The following is a 26,142-nucleotide window of genomic DNA, read 5'->3' as shown; positions in this document are numbered from 1 at the left end:
GCTGCCACCTGTCAAAACTTAAGCGAGAATATTCCACGATGTCCCACAACTAATTCCGTATTTTTCAGCCGAAATCGTCCGAGAAAAAAAAAAGTGTTGCATTGCTTACTGATCGCACCTCGTATTTGTAAGTCACAGGCCCGGAACCAGCCCATAAATACGAAATTGCAGTGCCTGTGTCGTGCAAGAATACAATGGAATGTTCCTTCGGACATGCATGCGTGTGTCTGTAAACAACAGTCGAAATGTCCTATTCTTCGACGACGGAAATCCACTTTTCGGTCACGGGGTCATTCGAGAACCACCACTGTGTGAACGTCCTAGTCGTTGGAAAATATCACCCCCACCCCTCCAGATGTTCTCTGAAGTTTGCCGAAAATGTGGAAATCGCTTGGTATAATGTCTGCACTTCCCTATCAGCTTAACCCACGTCCGTGCGACCTTATCAAATTGTTGATACCATTTCACTACCGCTTGTTGCGATTTCGCATTTGATCCATATACCACCACAATTTCATGGTGAATCTGTCTGCAATTTAGTTACTTCGCCCACAGGAATCGTACAGTCCCGTGTACTACAACTTTGGAATACGTTTCCAGTTGTGATGTCATTTCAGTAGCACATTATGATGCACCTGTTACACACCGCGACTGTGCCTGTGGGAAACCCAGAGCATGTACTCTCTTGTGACAATGCACCACTCTTCTTGCGCAGGAAGACTTGTGAATCTTACTCTCTGAAGTTCTTTCTCTTTCTTTCTTGGGGCCTTTGTCCCACTTCAACGGGGGATCGGCCGTGTTACTATTGAATTGGCAGTGTGAGTTGCAGAGGGTGGCCGGATGGCCTTCCTGCCGCCACCCTGAAACCCCTGGGATGGAATTAGTGTACCCCAGCTGTCTGCATCTAGTGTAAGCCATGGAATAGTGCGAACGTTTTCAACTGTCTGCGAGTCGTGTAACTGAGGCGAAAAGTGGGGACCAGTCCGGTATTCACGTACTGGGATGTGGAAAACCGCCTAAAAACCACATATAAGCTGGCTGGCATACCGGCCCTCGTCGTTAATCCGGTGGGCGGATCGATCCGGGGCCGGCGCGCGTACCCGAGTCCAGGAAGCAGCGCATTAGCGCTCTCGGCTACCATGGCGGGTCAATCTTTCTCTCTGAAGTCCATATACAATTTAAGGAACGTTATTATTAATCTCTAAAAAGCTGCCTGAAGTATTAAGTTCGTGCGTAAGTTGTGGCGGTATTCCGGTTGATATGGGTTTATTTATCAAATGGCTCTGAGCTCTATGGGAGTTAACTTCTGAGGTCATCAGTCCCCTAGAACTTAGAACTACTTAAACCTAACTAACCTAAGGACATCACAAACATCCAAGCCCGAGGCAGGATTCGAACCTGCGACCGTAGCGGTCACGCGGTTCCAGACTGTAGCGCCTAGAACCGCTCGGCCACACCGGCCGGCGTTTATTTATCGATTCTCATTTTTCTTTGTAGTGCACTGTTGCTATTTGGGTTTACGTATTGTCATTTTCTCATTTGGAGATAGTGAGTGGAACTGTGGACGCTAGCAAATGGAATGTCAAGTGAAGAAATCGGAACGTTTCTGACATATTCTTCTCTTTGAGTTAGTAGAAGAGTGACAGCAGCGGAGGCTGCCAGAAACATTTGCACATTGTTTAGGAATAACACCATTGGACAAAGCACAACAAAAAATTGTTTCCTCGTTTTAAGGAGGATCGTTTGACATTAATGACCACGTTCAGGAAGACCTTCGGGATCTGATGAACGTTTAAACGCATTAATCCACAATGATACAAGTCATTGTACTTGAGAAGTGCCAAATGTAATGAATTGTGATCATTCCACCATTGTGCGACATTTGCATCCAATGAGAAAGGTTCAAAAATCGAGATGGTTAAGCCCAAACAAAGCAGCAAACCCACGTACAAAGACCTGCGCGCATCCACAAAAGATAATGTTACGTATTTGGTGGAACAGCGGCGGTGTGGTATACTACGAATTGGTTTCTTAAGGTGTAACCATCACAGTTAACATTTACTGTGAACAACTGCAGATGCAGTCAAAGAGCAACGACCAGGAAGACTGGCTGAAGTGGTGCTACGTTGCGATAACGCCCGTCCACATTCTGTTACAATTAGACTGACAAAAAACACAGTACAGGATTTGAGTTGGGACGTCATTGTGCACCCACCTTATTCACCTGATATTGCGCCCTCAAATTTTGACCTTTTCCGCTCTCTACCGAACACCCTTCAAGGAAACTCCTTCCCGGATGAAAATGCTCTCCGAACATAACGAGTTCTTTGCCACAAAACCATGTGATTTCTGCAGTCGAGGAATCGAAAAGTTCCCTCAGCGTTGGTAAACCGTTGCAAATAGTGAAGAAGAGTTTATTATTGGTGACTAAAGTCTTTGTTATTTGTATCTGTTGTCTTTATTAAACTGATGGGAACACGCAACGGACTTGTGCATCAAGCCAATGTTTACTGTCGAGAGTAGTTTCAATGAAAAGGTCATATTCAGTGGATCTGCACGTGTACAGAAACAAGCAACTAAAAGTCATTTCGTACCCCTGTGAAACTCTTTACTATTGTTACCAGTTTCGGTTGTTACCAATCATCGTCAGTCACTAGAAGACTGATGCCTCATGGTGCAACACATTTCAGTACCTTGTCGTTATACAGTAGCACAGTCACCAGACTGGGCCGTTGTCATGTTTTCGAAATTGTTTAAAAGGAAAGTGTGTGGATAACAAATCAGAAACAAAAGCCAAACAGGCAAACAAAGTAAATAACTTCTAAACTTCCCAACAGAGTAAAACTGCGTTGCACTGGTACTCGAACCTGGGACCTTTGCCTTTCGCGGGCAAATGCTCTACCGACTGAGCTGTCCAGGCACGACACATGACCCGCTCTCGTAGCTCGATGTCCGCCAGTGCTTCTCTCGCATGTTTCAAACTTCGTATAAGTTTCCCTCATAGACCTACACGAAAGGATACTGTGGAGAACTGACTTAGCTACTGCCTAGCGGATTGTTCCCAGGATGAATTTTCGTCGTGCAGCAGACTTAGAGCTGATTTGAACTTCCTGGCAGATCAAAACTGTGTGCCGGACCGGTACAGGTGAGCGTACACTCCGCTGAAGAGCGAAAATTCATTCTGAAAAATAAATAACTTTGGTTTTCAGGGAAATAATAAGCTTAACCTCACAAATCATCATCCTTCGACTGAAGTTTTCTCCTACTTCCTGTCAACATTATAATTCACCACAAGGCTACCCCACTCGAAATTCGCACTAGTTAGTTAGTACAAAGACATCACGTCCCCACTGGTTCCGACATATATGCTTACAGGCCGTTGCGTTATCAAAGGACCCCACTCGAAATTCGCACTAGTTAGGTAGTACAAAGACATTACGTCCCCACTGGTTCCGAAATATATGCTTACAGTCCGTTGCGTTATCAAAGGATCCATCTCAGTATTAAATAATTCATTGTACATTCATCAAAACGGGCAGGCCGGAATCTGAGCACCACTACTTCCAAATCCAGTGTCTTAACCAATGCGCAATCTCTATAGTGCGTTAACCAACCGCACATTATTTATTTTGTGTGATGTGGATCTGACAAATCGCTCTATTAGCGTTCCATTCTAAACAGTTCGCAGCTCTGCGTGTGTTTTAGTTGAATGCTGCCGAAGACACCAATAGGTATTGGGTTGGTGCCGGAGTTCGTTGCGTTTTTCCTTAAGTATACAGATACACCTAACAGAGACTTTGGTCATTAATAAAATATTCTCGTTCACTATTTACACCAGTCTGCCAACGCTGGGGTAACTTTTCGATTCCCAGACTGTAGAAATCACATGGTTTCGACGCGAATAACTCATCGAGCCTTGTTCGCAGCGCATTTTCATCCGGAAAGGAAGTTTCTTGAAGGTTATTCGATAGAGAGGGGAAAAGGCGAAAATTTGTAGGCGCAAGGTCAGATGAGTAAGGTGGTTGGAGAATGACTTCCCCACCCAACTCCTGTTTAGTGTTTGTCAGTCTAGCGGAATGCAGGCGGGGTGTTATCGTGGAGTAGCGTCACTTCACGCAGTCTTCCTGGTATTTGTTCTTGGACTGCGTCCGAAAGAAGTCTCAGTTGTTGACAATTATGTCAGCAATGATGGTTACACCTTGGGGAAAGCAATTTGTAGTACACCATGCCGTCGCTATTTCACCAGATGCATAACATTATCTTTTGTAGATGCGCCCAAGTATTTGTACGGGGAGTTGCTGCTATGTTTGGGCCAACCATTCCTTTCTTTTTCTTATGTTAGCATAAAGAAACCATTTCTCGGCCGGCCGGTGTGGCCGTGCGGTTCTAGGTGCTTCAGTTTGGAACCGCGTGACCACTACGGTCGCAGGTTCGAATCCTGCCTCGGGCATGGATGTGTGTGATGTCCTTAGGTTAGTTAGGTTTAAGTAGTTCTAAGTTCTAGGGGACTGATGACCACAGATGTTAAGTCCCATAGTGCTCAGAGTCATTTGAACCATTTGAACCATTTCTCGTCAACAGTAACGATACAGAATAGGAATCGTCGGTGTTGTTCACGAGCCAGTTGATGACGAACAAGCCGAGATGCACATATGGCCACCCGCCGATTTTTGTGATTTTGGCTTAAAGCGTGGGGTACCTATTCACCTGATTTGTGAATCTTCCTCCCTCCATACAAGTGTCACACGATAATGGAATGATCACAGTTCATCACATCTGCCAGTTCTCGAGTATGCTGACGTGTATCATTATGAGTTAATGGGGTTAAACAATATACATCAAACTCCGAAGGTCTTCCTGAACATGTAGAGTCACTAATTTCTACATGAACCTCCTAAAGACGAGAAAACAATTTTCTTGCCGTGCTCTGTAAAATTTGGAAGTCTATGGTAAGATCTTATGGGGCCAAACTGCTGAGGTCCCTAAGCTTACACACTACTTAATCTAACTTAAACTAACTTACGCTAAGGACGACACACTCACCCATGCCCGAGGGAGGATTTGCACCTCCAACGGGGTGAGCCGCGCGAACCGTGGCAAAGCGCCCAAGACCTCTCGGCTACCCCGCGCGGCCCGTGCTCAGTCCAGTGGCATCAACCGTATAAAAGGCGCAAATGTTTCTAGCTGCCTCCGCTGCTGTCACCCCTTTATTGATCTCGAACAGAAGAATATGTCATAAATGTTCCGATTTCTCCACTTGGCCCTCCATTTTCTAGCGCCTACAGCTCCATTCACTATCTCCAAATGACAAAATGAAAATATGTAAACTCAAATATCAACAGCGAACTACAAATGAAAAATGACAATCGATAAACAAATCCATAGCAACCGGAATACCAACGTGCAAAACAAAACCCCTAGGAACTTTTGCACTAATCTAACATTTTCATATCTAAATACTTCTGGTGCATAGTTAGAAGTTACTGTTGCTACAACGAAGACACTGGCCCGAAAATGACATAACAGTACCTCCCCTGGAATATGGAGGACAGAGGATTTTATTCGTTATAGAATTCTCAAAGACTTCTAGAACTGATTTCCAGTTAGTCTGTTAAACCTCTCGTTTAGCCAATCGTAGCATTACTTAATTTAGTTTTTGTCGCAAAACACGTCTGCAAACTGACCAACTCATTTACATAAGAATTGGCAATTTTGTAGTCTTCCCCCGCCATCGCCCCCTACATTTCTGCTGACTCCCATGACACCTCCTTTTGGTCGATTATTATGCTGTTAGATGAGAGATTTGCCCTGCACAGTGGCAGCTTGAAAGACAAATCGGGCCCTGTCTTGCATGTGGCGCAGCTATTAAGATAGGACTCCGCCTTCCTCGAGAAAGAGCACCAGAGATATGAGGAAAAATTCGTCGTCAAATGACTTCTGTCGCTGCATCGTGGCCCACATCTGAAGGCACGTCATTTTACGTGTCTATAAAGGGCATCACATTCATGATGGCCGCCCTTACAGTCCCTGGGCGCCTATTCTTCTACGACAGCTCATTGTAGGCGCAGAATATCAGATTCTGGAGGTGAGCAGTCACATGTGACGTGGTGTGTGTATATATTATAAGGTTTTATAGCTTACATCAAACTTGTGGCTGCATGTGTGGAAGTGAAAACAGAACTACCGGCATCCGGCCTAGCGTATCGGTATGCCAACCGCTTATGAGTCTGAAACAGGTTGGCCGTCACGCACTCACACTGCACGCTGTGGCTACAAGCAAATCAAGTGCTTGGAGGTAATTTATTTGATGTGGCTAGTCAGTTCGTACCAAAATTACGTCACTGATAGTGACAGGGTTTGCAATGAGAAAATCTTACGGAAAAGTCGCCGGTTCTCTGATTTCTCTTCAGGTTTCTTTTGATATACTTCGTGTAACACAAACTTTAATATTGTGTGTAACTGTAGGGGTAACGGGCAATGAAAAACAGTACGCTGTGGCAGTTAAAACATTGTCATTACGTTTTTATACAAACATACAACAGAAGATATTGCATTACCATAGAATATGTCAAAGGGTTAAATGTGTGACGCGCGTGGACTTTCTTCAGCAAGTGAAGAAAAAGTAAAGCGACATTGTCTTGCATTTGCAAGAAGCCTCTACGAATATGCACAACGCAGAATGAAACAGCACGCTTACACTTCAAGTAGAAGACCGTGTCGTGCGAATGAAAAACTGCTGAAAGAACGACGCTTTTGCGATAACCACCTTGGTGTGGGATTCTATATCTACACCTGTACTCCGGAAGCCGCCTTATTGTGAGTGACAGAGGGTATTTTTTTCCACTGTCCTATCGGTAAACTTCTGCATTATCTTTAACCTCTCTGATTTTCTCTTCGTGGCCTAATGGGAGGAAATAATACGTTGCTCGACTCGCCTTGAAAGTTCAAAAATGGCTCTGAGCACTATGAGACTTAACTTCTGCCGGCCTTGGTGGTCGAGCGGTTCTAGGCGCTACGGTCCGGAACCGCGCTACCGCTACGGTCGCAGATTCGAATCCTGCCTCGGGCATGGGCGTGTGTGATGTCCTTAGGTTAGTTAGGTTTAAGTAGTTCTAAGTTCTAGGGGACTGATGACCTCAGAAGTTCAAGTCCCATAGTGTTCAGAGCCATTTGAGCCATTTTTTGAGCTTAACTTCTGAGGTCATCAGTCCCCTAGAACTTAGAACTACTTAAACCTAACTAACCTACGGACATCACACACATCCATGCTCGAGACAGGATTCGAACCTGCGACTGTAGCGGTCGCGCGGTTCCGGACTGTAGCGCCTAGAACCACTCGGCCACTCCGGCCGGCCTCTTGGAAAGTATTCTCTCGGGATTTGAACAGTAAACCTTTCTCTGATGCACAACTCCATTGATTTAGTGTTTGACACTGGAGTCTCTTGAGCATCTCCGTAACGCTCTCGCGACGATCCCGTGACGGAACGCGTCGCTCTTCTTCGGATCTTCTTCTTCTTCTTCTTCTTCTGTCTCTCTCTCTCTCTCTCTCTCTCTCTCTCTCTCTCTCTCTCTCTCTCTCTCTCTCTGTCTCTCTCCCTCTCTTTCACTCTTCTTTTAACCCAACCTGGTAAGGACCTCAGAATCATCATCATCGTCTTCTTCTTCTTCTTCTTCTTGTTCTCTCTCTCTCTCTCTCTCTCTCTCTCTCTCTCCCTCTCTCCCTCTCTCCCTCTCTCCCTCTCTTCTTTTAACCCAACCTGTAAGGACCCCAGAATCATGAACAACACTCAAGACTTTGTCGAAAAGTATTTTGTAAGTTAATGTTCCAAGCAGCAATGCGCCGACCATTACCGAGAAACTGAATAATTGCAAAACTGAGTGCAAAATAGCATCCCGTGTCTCACATTACACAATTTACGATTCTGACCTGAAGTAATAGCAGAATACATGCCTGACGTCTTCTTCGAATATCTGTTTGGTAACCATTATCCTGGTCATGTGGCGGGCCGTGCGCTGCAAATAAAGCCACTAATAATCAGTAGTTATATTGGTAGACAGCTTATACGTGACTGTTATTGTTGTTGTTGTTGTTCGATGCAGCACTCCATGCTACTCAATCTTGTGCAAGCTTCTTCAACTTTGCATAGTTACTGCAACCTACGTGCATTTCAACCTACTTACTGCACTCAATCTTTTGTTTCCTCTTCAATTTTTACGCTCTTAGCTTCCATCTACTAACATAGTAAACGTTTCTTAATCCCTCAAGATGTATCCTATCAACTCTGATCCCCTCTTTCATTCAAATTGTCCCATAAATTTCTTGTCCTACTATTGGATTCAGCAGCTCCTCATTAGTTACCCAGTCGGCTAACCAACCTTCAGCACTCTCCTGAAGCATCTCATTTCAAAAACGTGTATTCTATCCTGTATTAAAATTTTAAAAAAATGCACAAAAATCTTTTACTGCCTAGACCGCAATTTACATTAGACACTTAAAACGTGATGACTGCTTTCGGTTGTGTATAATAACCATCTTCAGATCTGTAAATAAGAAGAAAAAGAAATTGTCCGAGAAAAATTCTTAACAAAGTAATATACATTCGTAGGCTTACACAACACATGTCATTTTGGATAAAATTACCGCTCTGAAGAGGGCCGCAGCAAGCCAGTCGACACGTCGCCAATTTAGTTGTTTTAGTAGTTTACAATGACACAGCCCAATACCCAAAATTACGTTATCCCAAAAAAGTAATACACAGTTCAAAAATATTATAACCGACGCAATATATATAGGGAGAGCCTACACCATTTGTAAAATCAACATACATCATAACCAAGTTTGCAGCGTTGTGTGGATAGTAATTTACTGCTTTCAAAGTAACCTACGGCCAATGGCCTGGGCTACCACTTGGATGGGTGACCATTCGGTCTGCCGAGCGCTGTTGACAAGCGGGGTGCTGTCAGCCCTTGTGAGCCAACTGAGGAGCTACTTGATTGGGAAGTTACGGCTCCGGTCTCGTAAACTGACATACGGCCGGAAGAGCGGTGTGCTGACCACATGCCGCTCCAGAGCCGCATCCAGTGACTCCTATGGGATGAGGATGACACGGCGGCCGGTCTGTACCGTTGGGCCTTCATGGCCTGTTCAGGCGGAGTTTAGTTTAGATCTTTTTTTTAAAATAACCTACCATTCAAATCGTTAATGCAGGTGAATATGCATTGAACAGTATCAGTAGTGAATCTCATGCAGAAACATGAATTCATGTTAAAACGCAATCAGACTAAGACAACACTGACACGAAAAGCATCATCAAGTGCAAGCCAGGTCGTAACCCTGCAGAAATAAACATCTGGTCCAAACTGTTTATCGCCCATATCACAGTTCTGTACAATGATACACTCCATGCCTTCAGAAACCACCCTTCCAAACAAATGAAATTTACATTCGAAGCTTAAAAGTTCCTTTTTTTCGGAAATGCTCTCCTTGCTATTGCCGCTCTGAGTTTTATATCCTCTCTACTTCGGGCGTCATCAGAACATAGTCCACCTACTGTTATTACTGCGTCATTTGCTAATAAGTGGAGTATGACAACTGTGTGTGGCAATATAGACCGATGCACCGATGCTCTCTTGCACAGAAGCCTGGTATAGTCCTAGTTCGAGCAAACGATGACTTAATCACTTGCCTAAAGTCCACTTTGGCTCTTCTTGGCGCCGAGTCCTCAGATATCATCTTGAGGTACTGGCTAGTTGCTGAGTGGAGCCATGTGTCTGATTTTATTCACGTGTGACGGATGGCTGTCCATCTAGGAGCTATCTGTTAGACGTAAGGGGAACGTATAACATAGTCGTTGTCGAGTGCGCCCTTCTGGTGTTTGGCTTTAACTATGTTGCGCCTGATTCGCAAGCTGATCGGCGCTGTTCGCCGTAGGTCGTCTCCTGTATTTTCTGGATGGCACAGCACTCTTGTTTCGCTTTTGTTCATATTCATTTTATAATTTCTTTTGAAGACACAATCCATTTCATTGAACTGCTCTTCCTTTTCTCTGCCTATTATTATTTTTTTAAAAAGAAAACTGCCCTAGTGACAAATAGTGAATAGTGTTAAAGTCTTTAGCTGATAGCCAATTTATCTACATATATCTTCATCTACATCTATAGCTATACTCTGCGAACCACTGTGAAGTGCATGGCAGAGCGTACTTCTCACTGTGCCGGTCATTAGGGCTTGTTCCCATGGCATTCGTAAGGAGCGATGGAAAAATGATTGTTTAAATGCCCCTGTATGTGCTGTAGTTAATCTAATCTAATCGTCACGATCCCTATGGAAGCGATATGTAGCGGGTTGTAGTATATTCCTAGAGTCATTATTTAAAGCCGGTTCTTGAAACTTTGTTAGGAGACTTTCTCGGGGTAGTTTCTGCCTATCTTCAAGAGTCAGCCAGTTCAATTCTTTCAGCATCTCAGTGACATTATTCCGCGGGTAAAAAAAAAAAAAAAAAAGGTAAGTCTCTTTTGTAGACTGATTACATTTCCTAATATTCTACCAGTAAACCGAAGTCTGCTACCTGCTTTATCCATGACTAAGCCTATGTGTATGCTTCACTTCATGTCCCTACTAAGTGTTACACACAAGTATGTGTATGAGTTTGCAGATTCCAAATGTGACTTGCTATTATTGTATTCATAGGATACTATGTTTTTCTTTCGTTTTGTGAAGTGCACAGTTTTATATTTTTGAATATTTAAAGCAAGCTCCCAGTCATTGCACTACTTCCAAATCTCATTGACATCTTTCAAACTGTATTTCGTTGTAGACAACGCACATCTGAAAAAAGTCTGACGTTGCTATTAATATTGCCCACAAGATCATTAATATACATTATGAAAAATTAGAGACCAAACGCGCTGTTACTTCCACATGTATCGATGACTCTCCATTCAAGATAACATGCTGTGTCGTCCCTACCAAGAAGTCCTCAATCCAGTCACATATTTCGTCTGATACCCCATGTGCTCGTACTTTCAATAATAAACGTAGTCAGATATTTTTGGGAGATCGAAAAATACAGCATCTGTCTGACTGCCTTGTTCCATGGATTTTAGGATGTCATGTGAGAAAAGTGAGAGTTGGGTTTCACAAGATCTATGTTTTCTAAAATAGTGATTGTTGGCATGGAGGCGGTCGTTCTGTTCAAGATAGCTCATTATATTTGAGCTCAGAATACGTCCTAAGGTCCTACAACAAATGGACTTCCAGGACATTGGACAAGTGTGACATGCGCTTTCTTCCAAGCACTGGGTACTAGAGATGGGCAAAACTGTTCTTTTCAGAGATTGGATCAGAACTGTTCACTCCCTGAAATGAATTAGCCTTTTTTCATGACTCACCACTCATTTACAATAGAAAATAAATGGAAGGCACATTGCCCTTTAAACTTGGTTTATTCCAGTACTATACCTGTATTTTGATCTTATTTGATCCTATTTTGAAGTAACACAGATAATGAGTAAGAATTTTGTATTGTTTATTGAAATTTCCACGATATGACAAAGTTTTTGATTATTGATTTATTTTGCACTATCATGGTTTTCTGGGTGATCGGAAAATGTTGTAACTTGAGATTTACATTAACAATATATTTGGCTATAATGTATTAAAATTTCATTAACCTCATACAAATACATCGCAAGCCATATATTTTAAAAGTGAACGTTTCCTTCCGAAGACGCCTAAAATCGCAAAATCCGTAACAGAATAAGAAAAAAATATATAAATTTGACTGTAAAACGAAAGTGCTGCATATAGCCTTACGCAGAATAAAACAAGGAAAATACTGGTGTATCACATTTTGCGATACGTTTATCAGTTCGCTCGTAATTAAAGCGTAAATTCGAGTGTTCATAATAAAAATCCTATAGTAAGAGGAGTCATCAGGAACCTAATCTAATCAGTTTAAACAAATAAAAATAAAATAAAAACAATTGATGTATACATAACATAATAATGTAATATACATAGCGGTATTACTACGAAGAACAATATCCAGTAGGGACGAACTCTGATGCAGAGGCGCTGAGTCGAGCAGGTCGAGCCGCGAGCTGTATTACTGCGTGAGCTGAGACCGCAGAGAGCAGAGTGACACCTGAGTCGCTTTGCTCAACGCTCTGGCTAGAGTCGAGACAGTGGGGTGAGCGTTGAGCGGGCGAGTTCCGAGGGTGGGGGGAGCGGTGAACTCACCCGCTCCGAGACAAATCGTCCGTTCCCTTGCGAGCAGTTTGTTGCAAGTAGTTCCTATGTTATCCGCTAGGTGGCTCTCTGTCCTGTTGCTCGCATCAACTGCCCAGAGGGCAGGACGTGCGACTGAAACGATCGCCGACAGAGTGCGATGCGAAGTTAAGCTGCGCCAGACACTGCGCGCGGCAGACGACGCACAGAGACGGCACGGCATATGTGAAACACAAAATCCAATGGGGCACTGCACAATGCAGGCAGCCAAGGTAGAAGCAGGGCAAAGGCCAGCGCTGGCTGTGTTGTGTGGCGTGCACTGTGCTGTGACCAGCAGAGGCGCTGCTGATATGCTCCGTCTCTCTCTCTCTCTCTCTCTCTCTCTCTCTCTCTCTCTCTCTCTGCCGTGGGAAACATTTGGAGCTACCGTTCTTTTTTTCTGAATCACTGATTGTTCACTCCTTTGAAAGATTCAACTCTATGAATTAGTTCAAGAGCGGATCCCCCATCTCTACTGGGTACAGTATTTTGTTCGAGGGATCCACGATAGATTATAGTTAACAGACGGGCTAACTCAGCTACGAATTTGGTATAGGCATTTCATGGGTCCCTGGAGTTTTTCAGTTTTTACGATTTCACCTATTTCTCAACGCTACTGACACTAAAATTTATTTCACTCACCTTTTCAGTAGTACGAGAATTAAATTTGGCAGTTCTCCTGGGTTTTCCTTTGTAGACGAACATTTGGAAACAGAATTAAACATTTCCTCTCAACTTAAGTTCCATTCTCGTCCATGAGTGACTGGACACCAGCTTTGGTGCCATTAACAGCCTTTACATATTACGAGAATTTGTTCGGATTTTGTGAAAGATCATAATGGAAACTGTGAGTTGGATGTTAACATCAAAACTGCCCCTGCTGCTGCGCGAAGCAACCTAGAAACAAACGCTGTGACTTCTACATGCCCCATCTGAGGATGAGCTGACAAAGCTCGGAAACCAGTTTTTGAAAACGAAAGAAATATTTCATAAATGACTGGTGGCATGTGTCTGGTTCAGTTACTAGCGTCGCCTTTGGTCCGCGTGTTTCAGATGCTGCAGCAGATCCTGAAGGAGATGTGGGTGGACCCCGAGCTGCTGGCGGAGCTGGACGACAACCAGAAGCAGACGCTGTTCTGCCGCATGCGCGAGGAGCAGGTGCGCCGCTGGAAGCTGTGGGACAGCCAGGCGCCCGTGCCCGAGCGGCCGCCCAGGCCGGCAGGTGGGTACCGCTCTTACACGACGCACCCGACGTGTGCAAGTCGGGTGTGGGCAGAATTTGACGCCATATCCCTCAGGAGGGCGTCCAACAACTGTAACAATCAATGCCAAGGGTCACAGGTACACCAACTCGTTATTGACTTGCTCTGTTTGTGAAGCTCTTTCTCTTCAACAAATCATCCATTTTTTTCTGAAATTGTAATCATTTGTTTGTCTGTATATATACCGGGTGATCAAAAAGTCAGCATAAATTTGAAAACTGAATAAATCACGGAATAATGTAGAGAGAGAGGTACAAATTGACACTCATGCTTGGAATGACATGGGGCTTTATTAGAACCAAAAAAATAGAAAAGTTCAAAAAATGTCCGACAGATGCCGCTTCATCTGATCAGAATAGCAATAATTAGCACAACAAAGTAAGACAAAGCAAAGATGATGTTCTTTACAGGAAATGCTCAATATGTCCACCATCATTTTTCAACAATAGCTGTAGTCGAGGACTAATGTTGTGAACAGCACTGTAAAGCATGTCCGGAGTTATGGTGAGGCATTGGCGTCGGATGTTGTCTTTCAGCATGCCTAGAGATGTCGGTCGATCACGATACACTTGCGACTTCAGGTAACCCCAAAGCCAATAATCGCACGGACAGAGGTCTGGGGACCTGGGAGGCGAAGCATGACGAAAGTGGCTTCTGAGCACACTTTCGTCACCAAACGACGCGCGCAAGAGATCTTTCAGGCGTCTAGCAATACTTTTTTTTGTTCTAATAAAACCCCATGTCATCCCAAGCATGTGTGTCAATTTTTACCTCTCTATCTACATTATTCCGTGGTTTATTAAGTTTTCAAATTTATACTGACTTTTTGATCACCCGGTACATCACACCTACCGATTTCCATCCCACTCGGATAATTCTTTCGTGGTCCGTCCTTTCTTTGTCTTTGCTTGTACGTTTCATTTTAGCATGACCTGCCTTCTTCCTCGTTAATTTGTGTTGTTTTACGATCTCTGCGTTTGCTACAATCTTCTGTTTCTCTTCTTCGGGGGGGGGGGGGGGGGGCAGCTGTCCTCCCTTTCTCCATACTGGCTACACTCTCCGTATGGAGTGCGAGATGCGAAGTAAGCGCGTCGATGTCGTCGACATCTGACTGAGTCGCCACGCTTTAGTACGATTTACTTCTATAGAAGTGTAAAAGCGAATAAACACCATAAAAAATAAGCTCAACGATCTTCATAATTGTTACAAATCCAAAAACACTGCTGACTTTTAGGGATAGAACATCATGAAAGTGGTGTGCAACAAACGTCAAATTTGGTATGAAGTGTACTGTTACTAGCGGCATTCAGTAAGTTTTTCTCGGATACTTTCGGTTGAAAAAAGTCGGGATTTGTTGTGGGTCATAGTGGAACATTCGCGCTTCAGCCCCAGTAGTTTCATGAAGTTACGATAGGTGGCAGCTAGCCTTCAAAATGGCGTCTGTAACGGAGATGCGTTCCAAGCAGACACCTGTCACAGTTTGTTGCGGCGAAAAACCAGAGCATCACAGATATTCATGGGTGCTTGCCGAGTGCCTACGGAGACCTGGCAGTGAACAAAATCACGGTGAGTCGTTGGGGAAGGCATGTGTCATCATCGCAACGGGGTCGCGCAAACCAGTCCTATCTCCCGCGTGTCGGCCGGCTGAACACAGCTGTGACTCCTGCAGTGTTGGAACGTGCGGACACTCTCGTCCGAGGTGATCAGCGGATCACACACACTTTGCTGCTCAACTCGACGACACACAAGTCTGCGTGCCCGAGAGGCGCTCACAAAACTTAGCTGGAGTGTTCTTCCTCATTTACCGTTGACCATTAGAATGGTACCATCGGGTATAAACGCCCTCTGTCAGGTGGTGTAAGGCCGTCGCATTGAACGGAGTCTATGTTGAGAAATCGGATTTTGTAGGCAGAAGACTGGGGAATAAAATGGTGTACTGGAATCCTTAATAAAAGCAGCCTCCCTTCATAAAAAAATGTGTTGCATTGTTTACTGAACGGCCTTCGTACATGCTTGGAGATGCAAATGATTTAACTTTTAAGCACACAGCATAGAGTAGGCAAGAGTAACGCCAACAACAGTCTGTTTGTAAGGAAAGATTATGCAGCGGAATATCTGATTTTGAAATCGCATTTGAATGTTGGTTAGTTGTGAGAAGATCTCGCTTTCTCGTGTAAAAAGGAAATTGTCTACCAGCACGCAGATCATGGTGTATCAATACTGCTGTTTATCGTTCCGCGATAATGCTGTTCGCGTTGGTCGGGATACCACTACCGTCGTGCTATTATGGATTCGATAGGTCCACAAGAGCCGTACTGAATGTCATGCAGAACCTCAACGGTCTCGCACGACAAACACTCGAGAGGACAGACCTGGTGTTTGCTCTGTCAAGTAGGCTATACAAACAGCAGGGCGGAGTGGCGGCGCGGTTAGAGGCGCCATGTCACGAATCGCACGGCCCCTCCCGCCGGAGGTTCCATTCCTCCCTCGCCCATGGGTGTGTGTGTTGTCCTTAACGTAAGTTAGTTTAAGTAGCGAGTAAGTCTAGGGACCGAGGACCTCAGCAGTTTGGTCCCTTAGGACTTCACACACATCTGAACATTTGATATACAAACACGTTATTTAGCATGACTCAGGAAATGGGATTATTTGCGGCAAGACAAGTATCTACAAAGACAGTGCGACGACGTCTAGATCACAATGGACTGTCTGAACGTCGACCATAATTGCAGCTTCCTTTGAAGAGGCAGCGGAGAGAGGCATGCGGACAGTGTGCGTCCAACAACACTGCACACAAAGTTACCACTACGCTGTCTTTGCAGAAGAGGCTCAGTTCAGCATCACGTAGGAGATAGACGTCTGTAGAGGCTTCGTCACAGTCATACGCGTGTAGCACCTGGAATGATGCTAGGGGTTGCGACTGGGTCCCTAACATGGTGACCTCTGGCTAGCGTAGATTTCTGACGCCTTAAGACCGGTGCCTGCCGAATCTTCGAGATCTCTATGGTGTTATCTTTCAACATGATAGCACAAGACCCCATGTTGCCCGTATCCTGGACATAATACGATACAGGAGGTGTTCGACTATTGCCACGGCTAACACATTTTAAGATCTCTCAGCCATTGAAAACATGTGGTCGTGGGTTGCGAAGAGACTCAAAACACCGCCAGTCGCCTGCCATTAGGATTGAGGAACTCTGGCATAGAGTAGAAACAGCTTAGAATGATGTACCTTGTCTGTCATCCAAACGCAGTTCAACTCCATTCCCAGACTAAGTTTCTCACTCCATGTACTCAACCGTGTATTCTTCCTACTACATACACCAGAAGCAAAATTGTGTTATTTGTTATCGTTCCTGGTGTTCAAGTTAATGGGCAGAAGTATACATACAGGGTAATTCATCTGCCCCTACCGGTGGGTTGTATGCAACCCACATTGCCTTCAAAAACCACACGCTAGTTTTTCATATCCTCTAGCTCGCTTTGTGCAAACTGTAGGTCCTACAGTAAAAATGAGAAAGACCTTTTTTGGGGCAAATTTAATGTAATTAACTTTTGTATTGGGATACGTTTTCGCTGAAGACCACGGTTTTCGAGTGATTCAAGAAAAACGTTCAAAAGTGACCTTCAAATACGCCTCCACCCCCTACTCACCTCTCACCAGTTAGGACTTCCTCCAACCACTGTACAAAAATTTCCGACTACGCGAAGTATTCCCGATATTCGACATTTTTTGTCTCTAACGATTGGGCTATTACACCACCAGCATAGTTGGTTGTTTCGTTAACATTATTGATTTAAACATGCCCGTGATGTTAGTGAAAGAAAAACGGTTTTTGTAAAGGTTACCCTAAAACTAATTACGTTGACAATTCGATCCAGGCGTAACCTTTACAAACACAGCACTTTCGTAGCCAGAAAGCTTGACGAATACAACGATGTAATTGTTTATTTTGCAATGCTAAAATTCACAAAATTGTTAAATGAAATTTACACCAACATCAGTTTTACGAGTGGTAAGTGCTCAAAAAAGCCCGTGGCGTAATAAGACCAGTCAATGGAGACCAAATACGTCGAATGTTGGGAATAATTCCTGCACTCGCAAATTTTTTTACATTGGTAGCAGGGATTATCATGAATTACATACTACAAATCCAGGTTAGAGGGGGCTGAGTGTGGGAGTGGGAATGCATTTGTGGGTTACTTTTGTGCATTTTTCTTGAAAAACACGTAAACTACAGCCTCTAACAAAAACCTATCCCAGTACAAAATTTAAGTACAAAAATGTTCTGTAGGACTCAGTTTGCTCACAATGAGAGACAGAATGCTAAAAACTCACGCATGGTATTTGAAGAATTTGCGGGTTGCATTAAACAAATCAGTAGGGGCAGCTGAATCACCGTTTATATTGTAACCAACAGAAACGCTATCACCCTACTTTGAGGAACACCTGACACAACCGTTGCCTGTAACGTTGCTTCTTGTTTAATAGCGATATGAGGTGGAAATCATAGATAACATTCCTTCGCAATGTCTGAAATTATCTGGGGAAATGGCAACCAAACCATATTCTACGAGGGTAATACCAAAATGAAGGTCTCCTATTTTTTTTTTTTATAAGTACATAGACCTGTTTATTTCTACAATGGTTTACATAGGTTTACAGCTTGAACATTAGCTATTTTTCGACATAATCACCATTTCTGTCGATATATTTTTGTAGACACTGTGGCAGTTTTTGTATGCCCGTGCCATACCAGCTCGCCGCCATACTGTTCAGAAAGTTATGAACCTCTTCTTTCACCTCGTCGTCGGAGCTGAATCGCTGGGACCACAATTAACGCTGACAGGTACTGTGTGACCCAGAAAAAACTCAAACGGGCAATTCAGAACCGGAAAAGAGGAATGTTGAGCAAGGGCGTACACATTCTCCATACCAACGCTTGCCCACACATCGCTCGGCAAACAGTTGCTCTCCTGCAACAGTTTCAGTGGAACATAATCACCAACCCACCCTGTAGTCCTGACTTGGCGCCCAGTGACTATCAACCGTTCTCTAGGTTAAAAGAACATTTGGCCAGAGAGCGAGTCAGCTCCGACGACGAAGTGAAAGAAGAGGTTCATAATTTTCTGAACAGCATAGCGGCGAGTTGGTATGGCATGGGCATACAAAAACTGCCACAGCGTCTACAAAAATGCATCGACAGAAATGGTGATTATGTCGTAAAATTGCTAAATGTTCAAGCTGTAAGTTAATGTTAACCATTGTAGAAATAAACAGGCCTATGTACTTATAAAAAATAGGAGACCTTACTTTTGGGATTACCCTCGTAGTATCTCTTACCTATGAGACTGGAGACATAGCATCAGACTTTCGGAAAAAAAATCATCCACAATCCACACAGTCCCAAAGATAGCAAGCATAATGTACACAAAAACCAAGAGGGGACAATAAGAATGGAAGATCAAGAACAGAGTGCTCGAATTGAAAAGGATGTTCGACAGTGATGCAGTCTTCAGCCCCTACTGTTCGGAAGGAGGGGAGTAAAAAATGAAAGCTCTGCCAGTCTGGTCACAGGCTGGTTAGTCGGGACCAACCGACTGCCATGTCACCCATCAGCCGAAGGTGTCACTTGAATGAAATATGGAGAGGCATATGGTCAGCACACAGCTCACCTGGCCATTGTTGGGTTAGCGTCCTGGAGCCGGTAATACTCGGTCGTGTCGTTCAGTTGGCATCACAAGGCTGAGTAGTGTGATACCATAGATCGATTCCACCTCCACTGGCGTCCCGAAATTGGCAACGAAAGTGCACGTTTCCGACAGAGGCAGACAGAGGTCGCGCGGGAACCGACGGATCCAATGATCTGCGCCTGCTGACCCACGCCTTCAGCAGTTCTGTCTACGCTTGCCCTCTGCCGCCGCGGTATAGGATTGGTGGTGGCCTCTCAGTGGCAATCTTTGACAATCTTAGTCACTCTTGACAGTTACTCGTGGGACCCTCACGCTCTTTTGTAACGACTGGACTTTATTGCTGTTTGTCCTTCTGTAGCCGGCCGGTGTGGCCGAGCGGTTCTAGGAGCTTCAGTCTGGAACCGCGCGACCGCTACGGTCGCAGGTTCGAATCCTGCCTCGGGCATGGATGTGTGTGACGTATTTAGGTTAGTTAGGTTTAAGTAGTTCTAAGTTCTAGGGGACTGAAGACCTCAGATCATAAGTCCCATAGTGCTCAGGGCCATTTGAACCATTTTGTTCTCCTGTAAAGTTTCTTTGCAATACTTGAACAAAACTACAAGTTCACTAAAGCTTTTGTTTATTGTATTTGCGTGTTCGCTAATCATTTCTGCTCCTGCCCAGTTTCCTTGGGACGACAGGCGCTGTACCACTCTGTAGCCAACCTCTCCTTACCGTTGTGTACAAGGTCGTACACAACAAGAAGACCCTGTTCCAGTTCTCCTACCAAGTGAACATCTCTGGGGATGCGAGGAGTCAAACATGGGTTCTCCACTTGGCAGCCATTTCGCTGGCCACTGGGCTACAGTTCGAAGAAGCGATGACGGTAATGAAAGAAAATTCAGGCTGGAAGAATATCAACGTAATACTCGCTGATGACGTTGCTACCCTCACTGTAAGTGAAAAAGAATTACAGGGCCCGTTGAATGGGATGAACGGCGTAATGAGTACAGAATACGGATTTGGATGTCAAATTGAAGAAGGTAACGAGGAGTATCAAAAATGAGATTAGCGGTAAACTTAACATCAAAATTGGTGTCCACGACATGGTCCAAGTGGAGAATCGGTTATCTTGGAATCAAAGTAGAACATGATGGATGAAGGAGGGCGGACATAAAAAGCACACTAAAACAGGCAAAGACAGCATTCCTCGCCGAAGGAAGTCCACTACTATCAATAATCGGTTTTAGTTGGAGAAAGAAATTTTTGAGAGTGTGTGTTTGGAGCACAGCGTTGTAGGGAAGACAGTTATGGGCAAAAAGGAAGAGAACTGAAGCGTTTGAGATGTGGTGCTATTAAAATATGGCTCTGAGCACTATGGGACTTAACATCTGAGGTCATCAGTCCCCTAGAACTTAGAACTACTTAAACCTAACTAACCTAAGGACACCACATACATCCATGCCCGAGGCAGGATTCGAACCTGCGCCCGTAGAGATCGCGCGGTTCCAGACTGAAGCACCTAGAACCGCTCGGCCACTCTGGTCGGCCTGTGGTGCTATTAGAATGGTGTTGAAAATTAGGTCGACTAACAAGGTAGAGAATGAGAAGGTCCTCCTCAGGGTCGGCGAAGAAAGGAACATATGGAGAATACTGAAAGGAAGAAGGGAGAGGATGATAGGACATGTGTTATGACAGCAGTCAATTACTTCCATTGTGTTAGAAGAAGCTGTAGAGGGTAAACATTGTAGCACAAGACAGAGACTGGACCACACCCGTCAAAGAATTGAGGACAGAAGGTGCAAGTGATGACACTCTGATATGAAGATGTTGGCGCAGCAGAGGAAGTCGTGGGAGGCCGCATCAAAGCAATCATAAAAAAGCACTCCGTCTTCAGGCCACAAGTGGCCCATCTGGACCATCCGACCGCCGTACCATCCTCAGATGAGGATGCGGATAGGAGGGGCATGTGGTCAGCACACCGCTCTCCCGGTCGTTATGATGGTTTTCTTTGACCGGAGCCGCTGCTATTCGGTCGAGTAGCTCCTCAATTGGCATCACGAGGCTGAGTGCACCTCGAAAAATGGCAACAGTGCATGACGGCCCAGATGGTCACCCATCCAAACGCCAGCCACGCCCGACAGCGCTTAACTTCGGTGATCTGACGGGAACCGGTGTATCCACTGCGGCAAGGCCGTTGCCACAAAGCAGTCATAAGACTAACAAAAAATGCCTGTCTGCCAGGAAGTCTTCAATCCGATGGCCTAGCTGCTCAGATATCATGTACGAACGTGTCTTGTGCGCTAAGCGGCAGTGCGGGACTGAATTAAGGCTCTGTGTACGTCAGGGAAACACTGCGTCCAACTGTACTCCGCTAACTGCTGCCTCGTGGCCGGCTGGCTATGGCAAGGGCGGCAGGCAGCGTATCTCCGGCCAGTGAAAGTGTTGCCCGCCAGCAGACAGCAGCCGTGAACTTGGCCGTCGCGTCGTGGCGAGCAGCCAACACACGGAGCAAACACGCCGCCTGCGGCCTCACACCCACACTTTCACTGTAGCTTACGCCGCGAGTAGCCGTGTGTCACGCTGACCGCCGCCACGGCGCCCCCAAGTGAAACAGCCAACAACTCGCTGAAACCGCTGCCCGAATCCCAGGACTGTGTCTAGGCTGGGGCAACCGGGCGTTGTCCCAGTGATCACCGAGGACGGGGGGCCAAATGAATCAACAGTTACGAGTAGTGTTCCGGTGTAATATCAAGCGTCGGCATGTCGGCCTGAACGATACACCAGAGGAGGCTGTGAGACGACGTCAGCCTGCAGAACGCTGACTAGGATGACACCACGACAGGAGCGGCACCTATACGAAGAGAATATAAGCGCAACTCCAGCCAGCCTCGGCCGCACTAGAAAAGCCGCACTACAAGACGAGCTGTGATACAAACTCTATAGCAGTGACTTATGAACTTGTGTGGTGTGCTTGCATGGAAATTTTATACTGGGTGATCAAAAAGTCAGTATAAATTTGAAAACCGAATAAATCACGGAATAATGTAGACAGAGAGGTACAAATTGACACCCATCGTTGGAATGGCATGGGGTTTTATTAGAACCAAAAAAATACAAACGTTCAAACAATGTCCGACAGGTGGCGCTTCATCTGATCAGAATAGAAATAATTAGCATAACGAAGTAAGACAAAGCGAAGATGATGTTCTTTACAGGAAATGCTCAATATGTCCACCATCATTCCTCAACAATAGCTGTAGTCGAGGAATAATGTTGTGAACAGCACTGTAAAGCATGTCCGGAGTTATGGTGAGGCATTGGCGTCGGATGTTGTCGTTCAGCATCCCTAGAGATGCCGGTCGATCACGATACACTTGCGACTTCAGGTAACCCCAAAGCCAATAATCGCACGGACTGAGGTCTGGGGACCTGGGAGGCAAACCATGACGAAAGTGACGGCTGAGCACACAGTCATCACCAAACGACGCGCGCAAGAGATCTTTCACGCGTCTAGCAATACTTTTTTTTTGTTCTAATAAAACCCTATGTCATTCCAAGCATGTGTCAATTTTTACCTCTCTATCTACATTATTCCGTGGTTTATTAAGTTTTCAAATTTATACTGACTGTTTGATCACTCGGTATATCGAAGGACACTGATTATTTGTATGCCGCCAATTGCTTGCGACACCTGTTCGTGAAAAGGCGAAGTTAAGTATTGTCAATTCAGTTTACTGTAATAAACTCCAGTAATAAGATTTGCTAGATTGTTGTTTAGCTATCCGAGCCGGCTGCGGTGGCCGTGCGGTTCTAGGCGCTGCAGTCCGGATCCGCGGGACTGCTACGGTCGCAGGTTCGAATCCTGCCTCTGGCATGGATGTGAGTGATGTCCTTAGGTTAGTTAGGTTTAAGTAGTTCTAAGTTCTAGGGGACTGATAACCTAAGATGTTAAGTCCCATAGTGCTCAGAGCCATTTTTTAGCTATCCGAGAAAACAACTTCCTTGGCGCCCTATATTAGACGAGTATGCAGGATCCCACAAGTAGAACTCGCGCACTAAGTGTTTCGTACAAACTTAATCATGTATTAGGTTGTTGCGTAAGTTCGTAATGTTTTGTTTTGTATGTTAGTATTCTAGTCACTATGGGTTTATTTTTATCGGTTCTCATTTCTTATTTATAGTTAACTGTTGCTATTTGAGTTTACATATCGTCGTTTTGCCATTTGGAGAAATATCTGGACGTGTAGACATAAAAATGGACTGCCAATTGGAGAAATCGGAACATTTACAATTTGTTTTTGAGTTCAATAGAGGGGCGACAGCCGCTGAAGCAACCAGAAACATTTGCGCTGTTTGTGGGAATAATGCCACTGGACAGAGGACGGCAAGAAAATGGTTTCCTCGTTTTCAGGAGAGTTTTCCACGTTCAGGAATACCTTCGGGATTCGGTGAAAGTCGTTTAAACTAATTAATGCACAATGATGCACGTCAGTGTACTGGAGAACTGGCACATGTGATGAACTTTTTGATGATTCCACCGTCGTGCGACATTTACGTGCAATGGGGAAGGTTCTAAAAATCAGGTGTGTGGGTACCGCATGCTCTAAGCCAAAATCACAAAATCAGCGGTTGGCAATATTTGTAGCTCTGCTTGCTCGTCATCAAGTGCCTCGTGAACAACACCGACCGTTCCTATCCTGTATCGTTACTGTTGACGAGAAATGGTGTCTTTATGCTAACATAAGGAAAAGAAAGGAATGTTTGGGCCCAAACAAAGCAATAACTCCCCCATCTCCAGAAACAGAGACGGTGAGGTACACTACGAATAGTTTCGTGTAACCATCACTGCTGAGACGTCTTGGAGACGCGGTCGAACATCAACGACCAGGAATACTGCGTGAAGTGATGCTACTTCATCATAATGCATCCTGTTAGACTGACGAAAAACACTATACAGGAGCTGGGCTAGGAAGTCATTTCAAACCCACCTTATTGATCTTATCTTGCGCCCTCAGGTTTTAGCTTTTCCGCTCTCTATCCAACAATTCTCAAGGAACTTCCATTCCGGTTGACAATGCGCTCCGAACATGGCTCCACGAGTTCTGGGCATCAAAACAACGCGATTTCTACAGTTGCGGCATCGGAAAGTTACTCCAGCGTCGGCAGGCTGTTGTAACTAGTGAAGGAGTATATATTATTGATGAGTAAAGTCTCTGTCACTAAACTTACAGAAAACGCTACGAACTTAAGCACCAGTCTAATATATATAGACCTTCCACCCATTCCGGGAATCGAGGATCTCGATGATTTTTGCCTGTTATCGACACTGATACCATCAAGATATCGGCACCACTGATTGCAAGACCTTCGAGTATGTTTTAAGTTTGAAGTCGGATATCAGATGATAAAAGAAATATTTTTTTGTCTGACATAGTTCTAAATTAACGATTTTCTGATTTCTTTCCTTTACTTGTAGTGTTAAACCTTTCTTCTTGCCAAATTTCATGACTACGTGAAGGGGAAGAAGCATGTAGGTTTTAATGAATGAGTTTACGAGAATCAAATATGTGACATACATGGCCCCCATCTTTTGATTGCATTTACTTAGATGCTCATTGTTTTACATCGTCAAGGGACTGTAGACCGTAATATGTGACATAAATTTCAACTTGATACGTTTACCAGTTCCTGAGAAAAAGGGATTTTGAACAGTCAGTCAGACAGACAGACAGACGGACAACTAAGTGACCCTATAGGGATTCCGTTTTTAACGATTGATCTACGGAACCCTAAAAACATGAAAGAATTAAAATGACAACGAAAGGTGGAAAAAAGGAACTACTACATGCGTCGATGGTACGTTCACAAATCTCCACAATCTGCTTGTGTACAAATCTTAATAACGAAAGTACCTTTCGCATGGTGTGTCCTTGCTAAGCAACATAGCTCTATGAAACTGGGATCATACATACGAAGAACCGCTACAGTATAATACATAAAGTAACTAAAACAAATGCACAATAAGGCGAAAGAAAACGACACTTTTATTCAAAGACAATAATTACACTGAAGTCTCCATGATACACCTTGTGATCAAAAGTATCCGGACACCGGTTCTTGGCGCCCTCCTTCGGTAATGCTGGAATTCAATATGGTGTTGGCCCACCCTTAGCCTTGATGAAAACTTCCATTCTCGCAAGCATACGTTCAACTAGGTGCTGGAAGGTTTCTTGGGGAATAGCAGACCATTCTTCACGGAGTGCTACACTGAGGAGAGGTATCGAGTTCGGTCGGTGAGGTCTGGCACGAAGTCGGCGTTCCAAAACATCCCAAAGGTGTTCTATAGGATTCAAGTCAGGACTCTGTGCAGGCCAGTCCATTACAGGGATGTTATGGTCGTGTAACCACTTCGCCACAAGCCGTGCATTATGAACAGGTGCTCGATCGTGTTGAAAGATGCAATCGCCATCCCCGAATTGCTCTTCAACAGTGGAAAGCAAGAAGGTGTTTAAAACATCAATATAGACCTATGCTGTGATAGTGCCATGCAAAACAGTAAGGGGTGCAAGCCCCATCCATGAAAAACACGACCACACCATAACACCACCGCCTCCGAATTTTACTGTTGGCACTACACAAGCTGCCAGATGACGTTCACCGGGCATTCGCCACACTCACACCCTGCCATCGGATCGCCACATTGTGTACCGTGATTCGTCACTCCACACGACATTTTTCCACTGTTCAATCGTCCAATGTTTACGCTCCTTACACCAAGCGAGGCGTCTCTGCCAGTCAACAGACGAGGTCGACCTGTACGCTTTTGTGCTGTGGGTGTCCCTTCACGGTTCCACTTCACTATCACATCGGAAACAGTGGACCTAAGGATGTTTAGGTGTGTGGAAATCTCGCGTATGACACAAGTGAACCAAATCA

General features: G+C 44.7%; 1 protein-coding gene and 1 pseudogene across 1 annotated transcript in view; one reads left to right on the top strand and one right to left on the bottom strand.

The window, feature by feature from the left end:
- LOC124594819 (SH2 domain-containing protein 4B-like) overlaps positions 1-26,142 on the top strand; it is a 639,722-nt gene that overhangs the window by 586,626 nt on the left and 26,954 nt on the right. Inside the window, exon 2 of the mRNA XM_047133263.1 lies at positions 13,322-13,490. Coding sequence (XP_046989219.1) covers positions 13,322-13,490 — 169 coding nt within the window. The remainder of the gene's footprint in view (positions 1-13,321; positions 13,491-26,142) is intronic.
- LOC124596817 lies at positions 21,288-21,405 on the bottom strand (annotated as a pseudogene).

Source organism: Schistocerca americana, chromosome 2 (assembly GCF_021461395.2).
Source record: "Schistocerca americana isolate TAMUIC-IGC-003095 chromosome 2, iqSchAmer2.1, whole genome shotgun sequence".
Taxonomy (NCBI): domain Eukaryota; kingdom Metazoa; phylum Arthropoda; class Insecta; order Orthoptera; family Acrididae; genus Schistocerca; species Schistocerca americana.
The sequence above is the reverse complement of the archived record's forward strand: the minus strand, read 5'-3'. Positions and strand labels throughout refer to the sequence as shown.